The sequence below is a fragment of the Halichoerus grypus genome, chromosome 6 (assembly GCF_964656455.1).
Source record: "Halichoerus grypus chromosome 6, mHalGry1.hap1.1, whole genome shotgun sequence".
In the NCBI taxonomy this organism is placed as follows: domain Eukaryota; kingdom Metazoa; phylum Chordata; class Mammalia; order Carnivora; family Phocidae; genus Halichoerus; species Halichoerus grypus.
Genome location: NC_135717.1, coordinates 168,569,745 through 168,587,637, shown reverse-complemented (window position 1 = coordinate 168,587,637; position 17,893 = coordinate 168,569,745). Strand labels below are relative to the sequence as shown.

Here is a 17,893-nt window from a genome sequence, read left to right as displayed (position 1 = left end):
AGCCACTGTGGTTTGCAGACGGATCCAGCCCTGCAACTTGAGTAGCCTTTCCTGCCCACTCTGAGAACACCAGGAGTTGGGGGAGCTGACATCCACAGCGGCTCTTAGAGGGCGCTTCTGTGTGCAAGGGGGGTGCTTTGGTCTTTACAGGAATGTCTCCTGTAATCCTCAGAACACTTCTGGGGTGGAGATGGCTGTACCGTTTCCCGGATGAGGAAACTGGAGCACTAAGAAGTGAGTTGCTCAGGCTGTGAGGGACAGGCCCAGGCTCTGGAATCAGCGAGAGCCGGGTCCTGATTCCATGTCCACGCCTCACTTGCTGTGTGCCTGGCAGGTCGCCTTCTGAGCCTCAGTCTCTCCTCAACCAGTCAAAGGTAATGGGACTTACTTCCCCGGGAGAGGATTCTATGGAAACCATGCATGGAAAAGCAAAGTGGAGAGCGCAGAGTTAAGTGCTGAAAACGCTGGCCCTTTTTCTTTCAGACAGGAAGAAAGGAAGGAGGCAAAGAAGAGGGAATATCTTCCCTTTCATGCAAGTGGCTTCTTTATTTGGAGGGCAGAAAGAAAAAACCCAACTATAATTGGGGCAGCTGCTCTAGTTTTGTCCAAAATAATTTATTTACCAGCCTTACAAAACAATCTGTTGGCAAGAGAAAAATAACAGTCCTGTAGGAGCAGGCAAGCCCCTCCCTCCTTCCTTCCGGCGGCTCCCCGGGGACCCTGCCAGAGAGCTGCGAGTCGGGTGAGGGGTCCCCAAGCCCAGGGCGGCTGCAGAGGGAAAGGTCTGGAGGTGGAGGACTGTCCTGAGTCCTCCTTGCCATGGGGGCCGACCCAGCGGGCACCGAGGCACTTGTAGGCAAAAGCTGGAGGCCCCCACCCCGGGGAAGGGTGAGGGCTGTGTCCTGGGCGGACAGGTGGGAGGGAGGAGATGCTGAGGGGCTGTTGCAGAGGGGCAGCCCGCTCAGTCGGTCTCTGAGGCAAGGCTCCTGGGCCGGGGTTGAGGGGGGATGGCTGGGGGAGTGGAGGCCCCGCCCACAGCCTCAGGGGCCCCGCCCTCCTCTGGGGCCGCCCCCAGGTCCACCTGCGCCGGAATGCTCAGAGCAGGGCTGGGGGAGGCCGGCCCTGGGGAGGCGGGGCTGGGGGAGGCTGGTGAACGCCGGCTCTGGCGCCGGGCGGGCTGGGGAGGATTGGGGGGCAATGGGGGTGGCACTGTAGGGGCCCGGAGGTTGCTGCCAACCAGACGGCGGGGCAGAGCCTGGGGGATCACAGGGCTGCTAGAGCCAGGGGGCAGGAGTGGGGCTGGAGGGGAGGAGCGCGTGCTGGAGACCTGGGGGGGCGGCATGTGGGGCCGGGCTGGCGCTGGGCGCTTGGCTGTGGAGGAAGGACGGGGCAGTTAGGCATCCACCTCAGGACCTTTGCATCTGCCATTCCTTCTGCCAGGAATACTGTTTCCACGGTTGGCTCCCCATCACTTAGGCCTCTCTCCATGGGCCTCACCCCCTCAGCTAGAGTGCCCCTTCCCCTGCCCCGCTCTAGGCACTGTCATATTTTCCTGTTGTATCTTCTTCATAGGACTTTCTGCCCTCTGAAAGGAGCATGTCCGTTTTTATTTTGCTTGACTCCCTGATGAGAAGGTCAACGAAGTGAGGCCATCCTACGTGAGGTTGCCCTAGCACAGTGTTGGGGGCACGGAGTGGGTGTTCAATATGTATTTGTTGAACAAAGAAATGCTAGCTGTCCCCCCTGACTCTGGGGTCTTGCTCACCTCTCAGGAGCCCACCAGAAGCCCCCCACCCTAGTTTTCAGAGATCCCACTGCACATTCCAACCTCATGAGGTGGCTGAGGGCCCAGGAGGCCTGACTCTGGTCCTAGCCTCGCCTCCACCCACTGTGGGTTTTGGGCAAATCACATGCCCCCTGGGGCCTCAGTTTCCTCATCGGGGAGATGGGATGCAAGCCTGGACCTCCCAGGGCTGGCACGAGGACCTTCGGGCACTTGAGGTGCTATGCTCCAGTGAGCACATATCCCTAGACGCCCCATCCTGCAGGAGGGTCCCTCTGTGATTTGTCAGCTGTACCCCCCAAGTAGAAAACTCCAGTGCCTTTTGGGCTGGTTGGGCCCTCCCAAGTGTCCTGGTTCCTAGTGGGGACTCCGCATCTGAACCCTGGGCCTTCTCACCTGCTTGGCTTTAGGCCAAGTCAACAGGTACGTGCACCAAAGGGGCGCAGGGGAGCCCCAAATTTCTTCTCACCACCACCACCTCCCCGTCTCGTTGCCCTTTGAAGCCTCCACCCCACCTTCCCTCCTCTTCACTCCGCTCTCTGGACTTCTGGAGGGGCGGGCTCCACAGCCCCCCACCCCCCGTGATGCCTGAGCTTCATCAAGCATGTACCGTGTGCCAGGTGTGAGTCAGGCGGCACCATTTCACAAACAGCCCTACAGAGCAGGTGTGGTTATTGCTCCATGACGCAGAGGAGGAGGGGTGGACATGGTGCAGTCACCTGCCCAAGGTCACAGATCTGGAATCTGAACCCAGAGCGTCAGGGAGCAAACCTGTGCTCTCGGCCACCTGGATTTCTGGCCTCGCCAGCTATCTGAAAACATGGGCCCTCTTCCCTGCGCACCTTCTTCCCCCTTCTCTCTCCCCACCGCCAACTTACTTCTCCGAGCCATGTCCTCCGCTGGAGTGGCTGCCTCCGAGGGACTCCCACTGACCTTGGGGGAGCCTGGTCTGGGGGACACCTCGGACTCTGCCCTGTGAAGGAAGGAGAGGGTCAGGGTCAGGCTTGGCCGCCTCTCAGGAGTCTCCTGGAATCTTGGAGGACTCCCAGCCAATAGGCCGAGTTTGGGTTCTCCCAGGACTTGTCCCCCGCCACCTTGTGGCGGGGCCTGGGATCTGTCCCCAGGCTGCCCCCCTCTCCCCAGAAGATGCTTCTGGCATTGGCCAGGGTTTGCGTCTCCACTGAACCCCTGGCTTCCGTGTGACCCTGCGAGAGGGTCCGTGGATTCCTGTGGGCCAGGAAGGCAGGTAGAAAGCAGGGCCTGGGCTTTTAACGTCCATCTGAACCTCACTGGATTTTCTGGCCACTAGAAGCCTGACAGTGGATGAGAAGCTGAAGTGGGGGGGCATGGCTCATTCCTGGCTTCCTCCAGCTCTTTGCTCAGTTGGCGCCTCCTTAGGGATCCCCACGCTAAAGCAGCTGCCCAGTCCAGCCCCCTAACCTGCTCTCTCCTCTCCTATGAGGGCACGAGTCACTTCCCGGCACGACAGTATCCATCTGTCGGCATGCTTGGTGACTACCCGCCCCGGGAAAGCAAGTGCCGAGGGCCGCGTCTGTCTGTCTTGCTCATCTGAGGAAAGTCTGGGGTTGGGCCCCGGCTGCGTGAAAGCAAGCTATGAATGCTTGGTATGGAGCCATGGTACCTCCATGGCACACGGAGCCTTCCAGATTGAAAGGATCAAAGAGAAGACTGGAAGGTATTTACAAATTCCAGCTGACCAGCCCCCTCCTTCCCTGAATCCCCAGGGCCTCAAACAGTGCCGGGCACACAGCAGGTGCTCAGTAAACAGCCACATAACGAACAAGGGAGCACATCAGAGGCTGAGAGGAATATTGCTTCTGAGTCTCCACCCCAGCCCCTCCAAATGGGGAAACCCGGTATTTGGGATGAAAATACAATCATCAGGGGCGCCTGGGTGGCTCAGTTGTTAAGCGTCTGCCTTCGGCTCAGGTCATGATCCCAGGGTCCTGGGATCGAGCCCCGAGTCGGGCTCCCTGCTCCGTGGGAAGCCTGCTTCTCCCTCTCCTACTCCCCCTGCTCATGTTCCCTCTCTCGCTGTGTCTCTCTCTCTCTGTCAAATAAATACGTAAAATCTTTAAAAAAAAAAAGAAAATACAATAATCGAATTTCCTAAAATCCTACTGGAAGCCCTGAGATGGTGCCTCAGGCTGATGTCTTGGGGCAAAGAGGGGCATCAGTCATATCCGTCAGTCCTTACCTTTCCTTGGTAGCTGCTGAGGCCGGGGCTGGAGCTGGGGCCGGAGCTGAGGCGGCCACAGCAATCGCTGGAAGCTCCTCAGCAGCTGGCCTGTTGCTGACCTTGTCCTGGGGGCCAGGGGCTGAGAACAGGCCTGACACGTTGAAATTGATGTCTGCAGACAGAAGGAAGCAGGTCTTAACTTCCAGAACCTCCGCCAGTGTCAGGACCACTTTCCCTTTCCCCTGACATTCTGCTCCCACGTGAACCTCACAACAATCCCACAAGGTAGGCAGGATCATCCCCATTTTACAGATGAGACACTGAGGCTCAGAACAGAGAAGCAATGTGCTCCAGGTCTCGTAGTGAGTTCGTGGGGCTGGCAGGGACTGAAGCTGAGTCTGGAGGGCGCTGACTTGGGCAGATGAGGGTGCAAAGAGACATGTTCACAAAGGCAGGCACTTCGGGATGCCTGGGTGGTTCAGTCGGTTAAGCATCCACCTTCGGCTCAGGTCATGATCCTGGGGTCCTGGGATCGAGCCCCGCATTGGGCTCCCTGCTCAGCGGGGAGTCTGCTTCTCCCTCTCCCTCTGCCCCTCCACCCCTGCTCTGCTTGCGCTCATGCTCTCTCTCATGCTCTCTCTCTGTCAAATAAATAAATAAAACCTTAGAAAAAAAAACACAACAACCCAACAAAAAACAAAGGCAGGAGCTTTACCTTCAGGGAAGAGGGTGTCGGCGTTCTGTATCAGAGCCTCGACCACGCCTACTACCTGGATGGAGGACACTGAGGCTGCATCCAGCTGGGCCTGGTCCCTAGGGGAAAAGGGAACAGAAATGAGCTGCCCATTTCCTAAAGTCTTTGTGACCCCAACTCTCTTTTCAGCCCAATCGCATCAAGTGCCTGTTCTCAGAAAGCTCACAGACGGGGGCCTGGGTGGCTACGCTGGTTAAGCGTCTGCCTTTGGCTCAGGTCATGATCCTGGGGTCCTGGGATGGAGCCCCGAGTCAGGCTTTCTGTTCAATGGGAAGTCTGCTTGTTCCTCTCCCTCTGCCCCTCCCCCTCCCCTGCTCGTGCTCTCTCACTTTCAAATAAATAAATAAAATCTTTAAAAAAATAAAGCTCACAGACCACCAGTGGATGGCCAGTGTGTTGCTCACATGCCCAATGTTCCCCCTCCTTCACCCACGACAGGGCATCACTAGGCAAGATGGTTCCCTTTTCCTCACAGTTCTTGGATCTAGGGAGCTTCTACGGAGTAATCGTCCTCAGCAAATGAATGAAATCTTTTTGCCATCTGTGGCCGAGTGCATTATAATGACCCCTCCCATACCACACACAGCACTTTGCAGCTTATAAACCATTTCTCCATTCATTATCTCATCTGGTTCCCAAAGCAAAAAGCCTCAAAGTTTGTATAATTTCTCTCCAATTTACAGGTGAAGAAATGGAGGTCCAGAGAGTGACTTCCGAAGGCATTTCTGAAAGGGCGAGGGGGTGAGGCTAGAACCAGATCTCTGGACTCCCAGCCCTCCAAGCACCCCACTACCACTCTCACCCAGGACGCCTAGCTCCAAAACCCTGTGGGGTCCATGTTCCCTTTGGGCTACTCCTCACGGCAAGCCTTGAGACTAGGAGCTGCTCAACCCACTGCAAGGATGGGGAGGCTGAGGCCCAGGGGTAAAATAAGCAGCAGACAGTTGGGGTGGAGACTGCCCCCTTCCCTCAGGCTGCAGCCCCTCACCCTTCTTTCTCGGGGGGCCACAGCAGGTTGGGCCCCAGAACGATGGCGATGTTGCTGGGCGTCATCTTATTCACCTCCTGCTCCTCAGCCAGCCGTGCCAGGAACTTCATCAGGTACCTGGGGAGGCAGAAGATGGGCTTGGTCAAGGACAGGGCCACGAACACCCACTGATGCCCCTGAGGCCTGGGAATTTCTCAGCCTGGGGTTTCCCAAGAGTGGCAAAGGTCCCCCTCAGGATGCTTTAAACTTTTTTTTTTTTTTTTAATTTGTTTATTTATTTATTTGGCAGAGAACGAGAGCGAGAGCGAGAGCGAGCGAGTGAGCACAAGCAGGGGAAGTGGCCGGCAGAGGGAGAAGCAGGACTCCTGAGCAAGGAGCCTGATGTAGGACTCCATCCCAGGACCCCGGGATCATGACCTGAGCCGAAGGCAGACGCTTAACGACTGAGCCACCCAGGCATCCCTAAAATTTTTTAATAGTTAAACGAGCTGACCTGCTGAGCGCCACGTGTATGTCAGGCGCTGAGCTAAGCTGAGAATCTCCCTCCCTGCCCTGCGGGGTAGGGACTGCTGTGCTCTGTTCCCCAGTGAGGGCACTGCGGCACAGAGAGGTCAGATCACCTGCCCAGGGCCACACAGCAGCAGAGGTGGGACTTTCAAACCAGGTGGCTTGGCTTCAAAGTTCTAGGTGTGTGTTTAGGTCAACGTCTAGTATGAAAAACATGACTAGCACATCTTAGTCATGGTTGGTGTGGTTTCGGAAATCTTGCCTACGACAAGGGGGCGGGCTCAGGCTCACCTGAGGTTGCTGAGGTTCTCCTGGGGCAGGCGGATGCACACCTGTTGGAGGGCCTCCAGCCGGGCCCCTGGCTCCTTCAGGCTGGGGAGGGGGAGAGACCTGGTGAGCCAGTCCAGGGACCCAGGGTCCCACCCCTGCAGCCCCGCCCTCCCCAGCACCCCCCACCTCACCTGGCTGCCCTCATCCAATCGTCATAGAGGTCAAAGGTCATCAGGGGCTCTGGCAGCTCCCGCAGATAGGACTTGAGGGCACCTGAAGTGGTGGCAGGGGTCTCGGACACAGTCCCTGAAGCTCCCACCTCCACCCCGGTGCCCTGCGCTGTCTGTCTGTTAGGAACCAGGCCCTTGTTCACACTAACATGACCAGGTCTGATCATTTCTTTGGGCCCTGGGCCTTTTGAAGAAAATGATGATGTCTAGCGGACTTGTTCCCAGGAAAATGTACTTGCACCGCAGGGGGTTCACCATGGACGCCCCCTTTACTGACCCCTATGTCTCCTGAGGTGTCGATTACCAGGCCTTCACAGCCAAACTATCATGGGAGCGTTTCACGCAGCTGCAGGGAAGGGATTCGCGGGGGAAGGCCCTCCTCCCGGGGCTCCTGGGAGCAGGCACCTGCCACGGCGTGGGGGTCGGAGCAGAACTCCTGCAGGCTGCGGGGGTCCGAGGCCATGGTCTGCTTGAGGCGCTTCAGCACCGAGGCTCCGGCCGCCAGACGGAAGAGGCCCTGGGGTGCGAGAGGAAATGGGCAGGGGGGTCACGGAAGGGTGGGCAGGGGAGGAGGTCCTGGCTGGGAGGCCCTGGCTCGCTCGGGGTGAGTGCCCGGCCCTCATGGGGCCCGGGGCCCCACCAGTCGGATGGGCAGCGTGGGGGCCACGGTGTGCACGGCTGCCCTCACTCTCAAGGCCTAGGATTTGGCACAAAGTGGGGAGTCTGGGAGGAGCTGGGAAAGCGGTGGGGAGACAGGTGTCCGGTTAGGAGTGGGAGGGAGAGAGGAGGCCCGGAGGCGCTGAGAGGAAGCCCAAGCGGGTCTTCGAGTAGGTTCCACCTCCTAAGGGTCTGTCCTCAGGAAAGGAGCTGATGGACTAGCGACAACCTGGTGCACCGGACGGATGTGGGCCGCCTGCAGTAGGGACCGCACGGGGGTCCCAGGCTTTACTGCCACCCTCTCGTGTGCCTCTGGGCATGTTTTCCTTGTGGCCTCCGTCTCTCCCCTTGTAAAAGGGAGCTGGTGAAGGCTCCCTGCAAGGGTTTCTGGGATTACTAAATGGATCAAGAAACGTAAAGGCTTTACAGCACAATGGCTGCTTCACGAGCATCCCTAAGTGGGAGCTGGTGTCCGTTTGGCAACAGGAGGCCGTGGCCTCTAATGGTGGGGCCTGGGCTCTAATGGTGGGATGACAGCACCAACACGGGGCAGCTGGTGGGAGCTGTGGACAGAGGGAGGGCCCCAGGGCTCCTGCCCGCCCCGCCCCCGTGGGCCCCACCTCTTCCTTCATGCCCTCAGAAAGCAGCATCATGACGCAGGCCTCAATGGGCAGGGCGATGTCCCGGCCCAGGTCTTGCAGGTGGGTTGCCAGCGACACCCCATACACCCCAAAGAAGGGGGCGGCCGTCATCGAGGGGGAGGGGTCTGCAGGGACGAGACAGATCAGCGGCCCAGGGTCCTCCCCTCCCTGGCAACCAGGCCAGGGCACCCCCGGACATCCGCGAGGGCTACTGCTTTGGCCAATGGTACCACCTCCCACCCAGCCATCCGTGCCACATATCCTGAAATTGCCCAACATCTCTCTTGAATCCACTCACCTCCACCATTTCCACCCCAGTGCAGGCCGCTGTCCCCTCCCTTCTGCTTCCTGAAGGTCTCCTGACTCCTGTCCTGCCCCTTCACTCCATCCTCTACCCAGCAGATGACCTCTCTATCACAAATCTAATCAGAACTAATCTGCTCAGAAATCATCCATGGCTCCCTAGGGCCTTTCAGGATGGAGTGCAAGCTTCTTAACATGTCCGGAGCAGGGCTGGGGTCGGGGGTGCAGGGCCAGGCCCTGCCTCTGTCCCCACCTGCTTGGCTGTGGTTCTCCCTCAGCTCAGCCAGGGCTGTGTCCAGCGAGCTCAGAGACTTGCGATGGTAGTCAGCTTGAATCTCCATGAGCTGTGGAGACAAGGGGGCACCCCCAGGGGGAGTGAGGGATGCTGCGCCTCCCCGGAGTCCATAAGAACACGCCCCTCCCTCCCACATCTGGAAAGGTGTCCCAGGGCCCCTGGTGTCCACCCCTGAGTCCCACGGGCTGGAACCCAGTCTTAGGACTCACGTGGATGAAGTAATTGGCATATGTGTCCTCCTTGGTGGCGAAGTGGTATAGGTCGGCCAAGTACTCGTCCTTGGAGACAGAAAGGGGAGGGCTCACACCAGTGAGGCTGGGGCCCAGCGGGGAAACTGAGACCCAGGGTTAGTGACTTGTCCAAGCTCCACGTGGAGAGCCCCGGTCAGTTCTCCTCTCTCTGGCACGGTTTGCCCTTGGACACGGCCCACAGGAACCCCTTGGAACTCCTGAGGGGCTTTTTACAGCTTCTAGACCTCATCTCTGCACCTCACACCCTTAGCACAGTGGCTCATGTCATTTACCATTCATTCCTCGACTCACCCAGCAACCCCGCCAAGACCGTGGCCAACAGACCAGGCCCCTGCCTCCCAGGAATTACGTGTGGTGTAGACAGAAGAGGCTACGAGCTCGGACGCTCAGTGCCTGGATTCAAATCCTGGCTCTGCCGCTTCCCGGCCATGTGGCATTGGGTGAGGCACACCACGCCTCCGAGTTTCAGCTTCCCCTCCTTGAAATGGGGACAGGACCCGCCCTTGGCGCCCTCCTCCCACCCAGGGAACTCCAAGTGCCTGCTCACCTTGCACTGCTCCACCTTCCTCTTTAGCTCCTCCTCCTCCTCCTTCAGCGTCTCCACCTTGGTGGCGGTGGCCGTGTGGCTGTACCCGCCGGCACCACCGCCCAGGCCCTGACCGCAGCCTGAGTTCTTAGCTGCCTGAGTGAGCCTGGCAACGATCCCAAGGTGGGGCGGTCAGTGTCCCCCCACTGCCTGTCCAGAGCCAAGTGTCCCCTCCGTATGCCTGACCACCCAGGATTCTGGGATTTATGGATGAACATCCCAGAACCCCACTTGCCCGGGGCCTCAGCTGGGGGGGGGGGCATGAGTGCTCAGGGCCTCCCCCTGGCGGTAGGCTTGGTGATCACAGCCAGGCAAGGGGTGGGGGTGGGACCCTCCTGCTGTCCAGGGATCTTGGAGGATCATTTCTGGCTCTCCTAGGCTTTGGGGTCACCCTCAGCTGGCATGAGCACGTGCACACACTATACTCAGTGGGCCCTGCCACACCCTCCGAGTGTGGGTTCTGCGGCCACCTCTGTGGGCTGACCTAGGCGTGGGCCCCACCCAGGGGCTCTGGCTCCCACCTGCTCTTTAGGGTGTTCCAGTCGGACACCAGCTTCTGCAGGCTCTTCTTGTGCTTGAGGATGGCGGGCAGGTCCTCCTGGGGGTGGACACGGGGAGGGAGGAGGTCAGTGGGCTGAGGAGGTAGGAGCGGAGGCTAGGGATGCTGGTGAGGGGCGGGGCTGGGGGCAGTGGGGAGGGTCACCTCACTCAGCCTGCTGAGCGGCTGCAGGACATCCCTCTCCAGAGTCATCTCAAACTCGGCCAGAATGCGGGCCAGCTGGTTCTGAATGGCGCAGCTCATCTCTAAGGCCTTCCTGTGGACACAGCACCGGTGGGCCCAGCCCCCATAGCTCCTCACCCCCATCTGGAAACACTTGGTGGGGCCTCCTCCCTCCCCATCACCCCCTGCCCCTTCTATCTCTCCTTCATCTTCTCTCAGTCAAACACCCTCCCAGGCCTGGCCGCACCCCCGACCTGGACACTGACCCCCCCCCGCCCCCTAGCACAGCCACCACCCTCAGCCTGGTCATCCTTCCACAGGGGATGCCCTTCCTCACCTGGACCCCCCTCCCAGCCCAGATTCCGCACCCCCCCCCGGCATCTCTGGGTGAGGGCTCGGGCCAGGTCTGTGCTCACCCCATGCTGGAATCGGGGTCCAGCTCCTTGAAGCTCTCGGCCATCGTGGTGGACAGAGCCATGAGGGGAAGCTTCTTCTGCAGGAAGGCCAAGGTCTGGCTGTGAGCATGTGCTTACCTGCCGGGTCACCCTCCACCCCACCCAAGCACACAGAGAGCTCCTTGGGGACAGAGCCCCATTGAGGCACTCGGTATGGACAGGGGAGGAGGGAAGCCTGGACGGCCACAGTCTTAGGTGGGAGTGGAAACAGGAGGACGACCGGGCATGGCAGAGCGGCATCTCCTTGTGACCATGGCCCCCCACCCCACTCCATCTGGGGTGCCCTTTTCCCTGACCAAGTACCCTCACACACCAGAAAACTAAGAACAGGGGGCATGGAGCTGGCCCAAGGTCACAGAGTTGGAAGGAGAATGGAGGTGGGGGGAGTGGGGTGGGGGGGGGGGCTCTTCCCCTGCCCCAGGGCATGGGTGGCTCGCACTTAGTCACAGCTGAGCTCAAAACCCTCCCACCTAGAGTTAGGAAGAGCACCAGCTTGAGTCCGAAAGACCAGGGATCAAATCTGTTTTGCCACTTACTAGCTGTGTGATCTTAAGACTTTACCTCTGTGGGTTCATTTCGTCATCTGTACAAAGTGCTAATGAAGGCAGCCTCCTCCTAGGGGTGTTGTCAGCGCGAAGGGAGGCAACGCGTTAACAGAGCTGAACAACAGGGGCGCCTGGGTGGCTCAGCTGGTTAAGTGACTGCCTTCGGCTCAGGTCGTGATCCTGGGGTCCCAGGATTGAGTCCCACATTGGGCTCCCTGCTCAGCAGGGAGTCTGCTTCTCCCTCTGACCCTCCCCCCCCATGCTCTCTCTCTCTCTCTCATTCTCTCTCTCTCCCACATAAATAAATAAAGTCTTTAAAAAAAAAAAACAGAGCTTAACAACAGACTAGCAGTCATCAGTTACAAATGCTCGCTGTTGATTAATACCAGTGAGTATTAATATCAGCTCAAATGCCACTTCCTTCAGGAAGCCCTCATGGCACTGCTTCCATTCAGAGGGCCTGCTCTGCTCTGCTCTGGGGGCTGTGAGTTCAGGTGCTGTCAGAGGCCTGGCCTTGGCTCAGGGGATGGGTGCAGAGGGGGCCAGGGTCAAGGAGAGGTGGGGAAGAAATAGAGCCTCATCAGTGGGGTCTTGGGACAGCACAGGCTCTGCCCCCTTGGTGTGCCAGAGGCTCGGACTAGCAGGCAGACCCCAGCCCTGACCTCACTCCCCCACTGGGTAGAGGTGTCCTGCCTGGGCCCCAACTCCCTGGGACCCCCACTCACCACCCGCTTGTCCATGTCCGCCCCACTCTGGCCCTGCAGACAGGCCTGCAGCCGTTTGTGGACATTGTGGGCTGCTCGCTTGGCCGGCTCCAACCGCTGCTCCACCTGGGGGGGGAGCTCAGAGTTTATGGATCACGGGAGGTTGTTGTCCCCCACCCCCCTCTGCCCTGTTCTTTCCCAGAGCAGGAACCACCTTTCTCTTCCCTCCTCCTAGAGACCCCACGGCCAACAGCTTGGGGAATGACTCAACCCAGCCCCCCAAATGGCGTCCTGGCCCGGCCCTCTGCTGACAGCTTGCGCAGGCCTGCCTTGCCACCCGCTGCCGGCCCAGGCATGTACCTGCTGCAGGTCCTCCCCCAGGAACTCGGCAGTCTCCGGGGTGCTGTGGGGGAGGGAGGAGCTTCTGCTGAGGCGGCCCAGGTTAGGAAACCCCTGCCTCCCCCTGCCCCTTCAACAGGGCACCTGGACCCCAGTGGCTTCCAGGGCCCCTCCTCGTTGGGGCCCGCCCTGGGTGGCCGGCCTGCCCGCCTCATCCCAGTCGGAGCACATTCCGTGGGGGCGGGAATAGGATACATGGCTTTTTCCTCCTCCACCCAGGGCTGTGTCCTGAGAGAAGGAGGATGAAACCCAAGGCGGTGGGGTTGGGAAGCCACCTCAGCCTCTCTGGTGTTGACCCTGGGGAGAGGAGGCTGGGCCGGCCCCAAGAACGGGAAGTGTGCGGGCTCAGACTCCTGGGCTGTCGGTCAGTCACACAGGACTCTGGCCCGGAGGGCTGTGCAGGCCCTGCCCAGGGACACATGGGGACACTGAGGCCCAGAGCAAGGGGGCCTGACTGCCCTGACTCTAGTCTCCCACCGTACCGATGCCTATGTGAGCCTGGACACTCAGTCCCCTCCCCTGGGCCCAGAGAATGGGAAACTCCCAACAAAGGGGGAAGAGGAGAGAAGATAGGCCCTGGGAGCTCCCCAAACTTCTGGCCTCCACTCTCATCGGCTCAGGGGCCCTGGGGTGAGAACAGAGAGACCCGGGGATGTTTCCACCTGAAGCTGGGAAAAGCAGAAGCAAGATAGAGAAGCTGGAGGCCTCTGGGCTGGGGGTGGGGTGGGGGGAGAGGCACAAAGCAGGACAAGGCAGGCCCCTCCTCCCACCACACCGGGACCTAGTCTCCTCCCCTCCCCCAAGGTCTGGGGCCCTGATCGCCCCCCCCCCTCCAGGCAACCGTAATGACTAGCTGTCCCCATTGTACAGAGGGGACAAGTGAGGCCAGGGAGGACCGTTCGCTCAGGAGGCTCATGGAGGCCGAGAAGACCCAGCATCCTTGATCCTCCCTGCACGCAGAGGGGTGGGGGTGCCCCCTTCCCCAAAGGGCCTTGCCCCTCCTGCTCTGGCCGGGAGGTGGGGGTGGCATTCAGAGGCGGGGGGAGAGAAAGCAGGCCTCTGGCCAGTCAGAGGGTGGCTGTCCGGCCGTCCCAAGCCTCCCCCACCCCTCCACGTCCTCTAGGGTCCGGCGGGGGCGAGCGTGGGGCTGGGAGGGAGCGGGTTGACACTCACCGTCCCAAGCTGCCCGTCTGGGCCAGCTGCCGCATGCGATGCAGCTGCCTCTTCATCATCTTGGGCGCGGGCTGGGGGCTGCGGGGTCACGGTGGGGGGCGAGGGCCCGGCAGCCCCCGGCCCAGCCTGCCTGCGCCCGCAGCGCCGCTCTCGCCCCGGATGGGTGGGCGGCGCTCTCCGCTTCCTGGGCCAGCCGCGCTCCGGCGGCCGCTCGCTCCCTCCTCCTCCGCGCGCGACTCCGCCCCCGGCCCCCAGGTCACTCCTCTCTCCAAGTTTGTTTTCTCGCTCGCCCCCGGCTTCCGGGCCCCCCGCAGGCCCCCGGCCGGTCCCCGCGACGGTCGGGCCGGCGGCCGCCTGGCCGTCCACAGGTTGTGTGGCAGCCCCGCCCCCGGCCCCGCCCCGCCCCACCCGGGTGGCGGGAAGCAGGTAAGCCGGGTCCTGCCACCGCGCGGCCGGACTCTGGGCTCCGCCCCTCCCGCCGGCCCGTGGGCCCTGGGTTTCAAGAACTCCTGCACCCCTCTTAAAGGCAAAGAGGGTTCCATGCTTGGGACGCAGAGGCCAAGGACAGGCCCCTCCAGCCCGTACTGGCCCATCTGGGCCTGCCAAAGGATGCTGCCCTGGACTCCCTCTCCAAAGGACCTCCTGGCCACCTTGAGCTAAAGATTGCCCCTGCCTGCTCCCCTGCTGGAGACTGGCTGGGGACTTTGGCTTCCTCGGGTCACCTTGCTGCTTTGTGTCCTTGGACAAGTCCCTGGAACTCTGGACTTGCTGTCTTTAATGGTCTGATGGGCCAGGACAGCTGCCCGTCCCTGAGAGTGCCCAAGATAACCCTGCCTATTCCGGTTGTCCCTTTGGGGGGGGTGCCCCACCCTCCAGAGCAGCTCCCTGACACCCGGCTCCCTCCCAGCCCCAGCACAGTTCCCTCCATCCGTTGGTAAAGCTCCTCCTTCCAGCAAACTTTTGGAGTCCTTGCCCTTTTTTTTTTTTTTTTTTAATTTTTTTTAAAGATTTTATTTATTTGAGAGAGAGAGAATGAGAGAGAGCACATGAGAGGGGGGAGGGTCAGAGGGAGAAGCAGACTCCCTGCGGAGCGGGGAGCCCGATGCGGGACTCGATGCGGGACTCGATCCAGGGACTCCAGGATCATGACCTGAGCCAAAGGCAGCCGCTTAACCAACTGAGCCACCCAGGTGCCCGCCCTTCTTTTAAGGCAGTGATGTGGGTGCTGCTCTGATCCCCCAAACTCAGTAGTAATTTCTTTGGCCCTTCACCCAAAACACAGTTGGGCATACAGTAGGTGCTCCATAACTGTTAGTTAATACAAGATGAGGGACCACACACAGTAGGCTCTCCTTACTCTGAACCCCTGTATCCCCCAGGCATCAGGGGCCCCAGGGGTGGGGGGAGAGGGAGGGATATCCCTATGGTCCTGCCATGCCCCCTGTCCTTTACTTTCTTGGGGGTTTTAACTCAGTTTGAGGATTACTTGAGCACCTACTGTGTGTGGGTGGGCAGACTGAGTACTTCATGAGGGCAGGATCTTAGCCTCAGACCAGGGATTGGGCACACAGTGAGCGCTCACTGGATGCTCCTCCACTCCCCGGAAGGGAGAGCCAGACAGGCCCAGTGGAAGTGGGAAGGGAACCCTCCAGCTGGGACTGCTGAGTCAGAGCCTCCCAGCTGGGAGGCCACCTGAGCGTGGAATCCAGTGGATTGAGGCTCAAGTTGGCATAAGGAGACCCCAGACAAGGTTCCCTAGCCCACCTCCCTTTTCCCAACTGGGAAGGCCCCTGGAGGGGATTCTAGAAAAAGGGCAGGGCTTGAGGAATGCCTTGATGGAAGGAGAAATCAGAGTCTAGTATAGACCTGGCTTCTTAAAAATATGGGGCTGGGGTTTGCAAGGTCTGGGTGCCAGTCCTGGCCTTTCCCCCTTCCTCACTGGCCAGATCCCAGAACATCATGGTGGCTCAAGTTTCCCCCATCTCTGCAATGGGCACAGCCTACTGTGTGCACAACTAGGAAGCCAAAGAGCCCTAAGCCAGCAGCTTGACACCAGGCGCCACTGCCTTGCTGTCTGGGCAATCTCTGGGTTACATGGTGTCCCCACCCTGTTTCAGCCCTGCCTCCAGCCTGGAACACACTGGGCCTGGGCTTGTCCACTTCCCCAGCTGCTCTGAAGGTCCCTGAGGGCAAGGTCTGGCTTCTACCTTTGTCCCCCCTAGGCTTGCCCAGGCCTGAGCCCCAGCTCAGAGGGGTCAGGATACCAGCAGCAGCAGCTGGAAACCGGGACCATCTCATCAGCCCAGTGGAACTCTGGGCCTCTCACCCAGGCTCCCCTCCAGTCTGACCCAAGAGCTCTTCTCTGTCTGGCCTGGGTGGGGCTGCTGTGCCTCTTGGCTTGGGTGAGGGGTATATTTTAGGGTACATTTAAGCTTGAGCACACTTGGATGCTGAATCATAAAGGGTTGGAAGCCCCAAAGGTTGGATCATGGGCTGTTCCTCCGAAGGATGTTGTAATCAGAGACTTTTGGACTCTCAGGTTTTATCAGGGAATGTCGAGATTGCAGTTTTAGAACTGCAGTTGCAGGAGGGGGACTTCAGAGGTCACCGGCCAACACCATCTCCGATCACAAGGCCTTTCCACACTGCATTGGGAGGGCTCATTGACTTGGCTGGCTCTCCTCCGCCCGGGCCGAACCCTGCATGGTCTAGCGATGTGCCACGGTCACAGGAGCTCAAGAGACAGGGCTGACTTGAATGCAAGTGAAGGCATTGCATCAATGGACACTTATTTCCAACCCAGAGACAGCCAGAACAGAGCTTGAGTGTGTGTGGCTGAAGCTGGCCAGCTGGGCTCAGCCGCTAACTAGCTGGGTGACCTTGGGCCAGGGAGTTCACCTGTCTTGAGTCTCAGTGTCCTGGGTAAAATGAGAAGAATGAGGGCAGGTCCCAACAGGTTGCTTTGAGGACTAAATGAGTTCCTACGTAAAATGCTGAGAACAGGCCCTGCTTCTTCTTATCCAGCCTGCACCGTCTGGTGTAAAAAGACCCTTGCCCCTATTCCTGCCTAGTTGCCCCCTCCATGTGTCCTGCTGCCTTCTTGGGACACTAGCCCGTTTTGTCACCTACTTTAGCACACCCCCCCAGTGAGGTTGGCATCATTATCCACATTTTACAGGTGAATAGACCAAGGCTCCAGGCACCAGGCCCCTCGCTGGTTAAGTGGTAGAGGCCAGGTTAGAAGGCAGACTTGACAGGCTCCCAAGCCCCCACGAGCTCTCCTGCTGTGCCAGCTGGCGCTTCCTGGAGGCTCCAGAATAGCTGCCCCCTCCTTCATCCCCATGGCTGCCTCCCGGGAGCAAACCCGCGACAGTCTGGGAAGTGCCAGTGGGTGAAGCTCAAGCAGGATGAGCACAGGGAGGCCAGTGGCTGGCGTGGAGGTGGTGGGAGCAGGAGTCAGCTGTGGGGCCACAGCACTGAGCAAGAATGTCGCACGGTAGACACCTGGACAAGTCGCTGGTTTGTGGTCCTATCAGTGCCCGGCTCTAAGTGGAGGCTGCTGTCCAGAGCAGCCAGGCATGCGGTGTGATTTCTGGGGCTCTGAGAACTTGCCTGCCTCCTCAAGCCAGAAGGACTTTCCCAGAAGGAAACCCTGGGAGGGGCCGAGGCCTGAGGACAGCCCCCGAGAGCCCGTGCCCTTAACCCTGGCTCCAGAGGACAGTGGCACACAGAGGGCTCGGGAGACTGGGCGGGGGGGGGGTACACACGTGCCGCCAGAGGGACACCTAGTGGGACTGCTGGTTGGCCTGGCCCTGACCTGTGCCCTCAGGCACTTCATATGCTCTTCGAGCCCCCGAGCCTCCATTTCTCGTGGCCACAGGCAGTTCTGAGGACTGAGGGAGAAGGTGAGAGCAGCAGGCCGGCTCCTGTGTTCTCCGCCTGGGCAGGGACTGGGGGCAGGGCCAGCAGGATGGCAGCGGGGACAGGCTCTCGGGCGGGTGGCAGCCCCTCCGTTGCTGGCGGCGGCCACAAACAGATGAGCAGTGTGCTGCGGTTGCCAAAAAAGAAACCCAAACGAGCTGCTGTCTCCAGCCGCATGAATAGAAGTGGAAGTGTTGCTTCAAGGTCTGGGAAGTCCCAGGGCTCCTGGGCTGGGGGTGGGAGTCGTCACCCTTTGAGAGACAAGAGAACGCACCTTCCCTGCTCCAGCCCAAGGGCTCCACAGCCTCTGGGTCTCCTGTGCACAGCTCGGTGCTCCGGACCTCTGGCCGAACTGACACGCATTATTTGGGGAAAGACTCCTCCCGGGAGTGGAGGCTGAGGGTCACCTCCCATCATCACCACCCCAGCCCCAGCCCCTCAGACATATGCGGGACTCCATGGCAGGCCCCGCAGGTCCGCCTCCCTTCCCGCTGTCCGAGCAACATGCTG

At 60.0% G+C, this 17,893-nt stretch overlaps 1 protein-coding gene across 3 annotated transcripts; it reads right to left on the bottom strand.

Moving 5' to 3' along the window:
* Positions 1-521: 521 nt before the first annotated feature.
* SH3BP1 (SH3 domain binding protein 1) lies at positions 522-13,794 on the bottom strand. 3 transcript variants are annotated; one of them, XM_036102157.2, is made up of 19 exons: positions 13,463-13,793; positions 12,251-12,293; positions 11,912-12,016; positions 10,603-10,679; positions 10,169-10,280; positions 9,987-10,063; positions 9,427-9,571; positions 8,838-8,906; positions 8,587-8,677; positions 8,010-8,155; positions 7,138-7,249; positions 6,694-6,775; positions 6,524-6,604; positions 5,726-5,842; positions 4,699-4,796; positions 4,002-4,155; positions 2,662-2,756; positions 1,965-1,986; positions 522-693 (listed from the first exon to the last, which is right to left on the bottom strand). In XM_036102157.2, exons 1-19 carry the CDS (start codon positions 13,519-13,521, stop codon positions 576-578), a joined length of 1,803 nt encoding a protein of 600 aa, XP_035958050.1. In that variant the 5' UTR covers positions 13,522-13,793; the 3' UTR covers positions 522-575. The 3 variants fall into 3 exon arrangements, with proteins under 3 accessions (XP_035958050.1, XP_035958048.1, XP_035958049.1); XM_036102155.2 differs by lacking the exons at positions 522-693; positions 1,965-1,986 and adding an exon at positions 812-1,371 and having other exon boundaries at positions 13,463-13,794; XM_036102156.2 differs by lacking the exons at positions 522-693; positions 1,965-1,986; positions 11,912-12,016 and adding an exon at positions 812-1,371 and having other exon boundaries at positions 13,463-13,794.
* Positions 13,795-17,893: the final 4,099 nt, after the last annotated feature.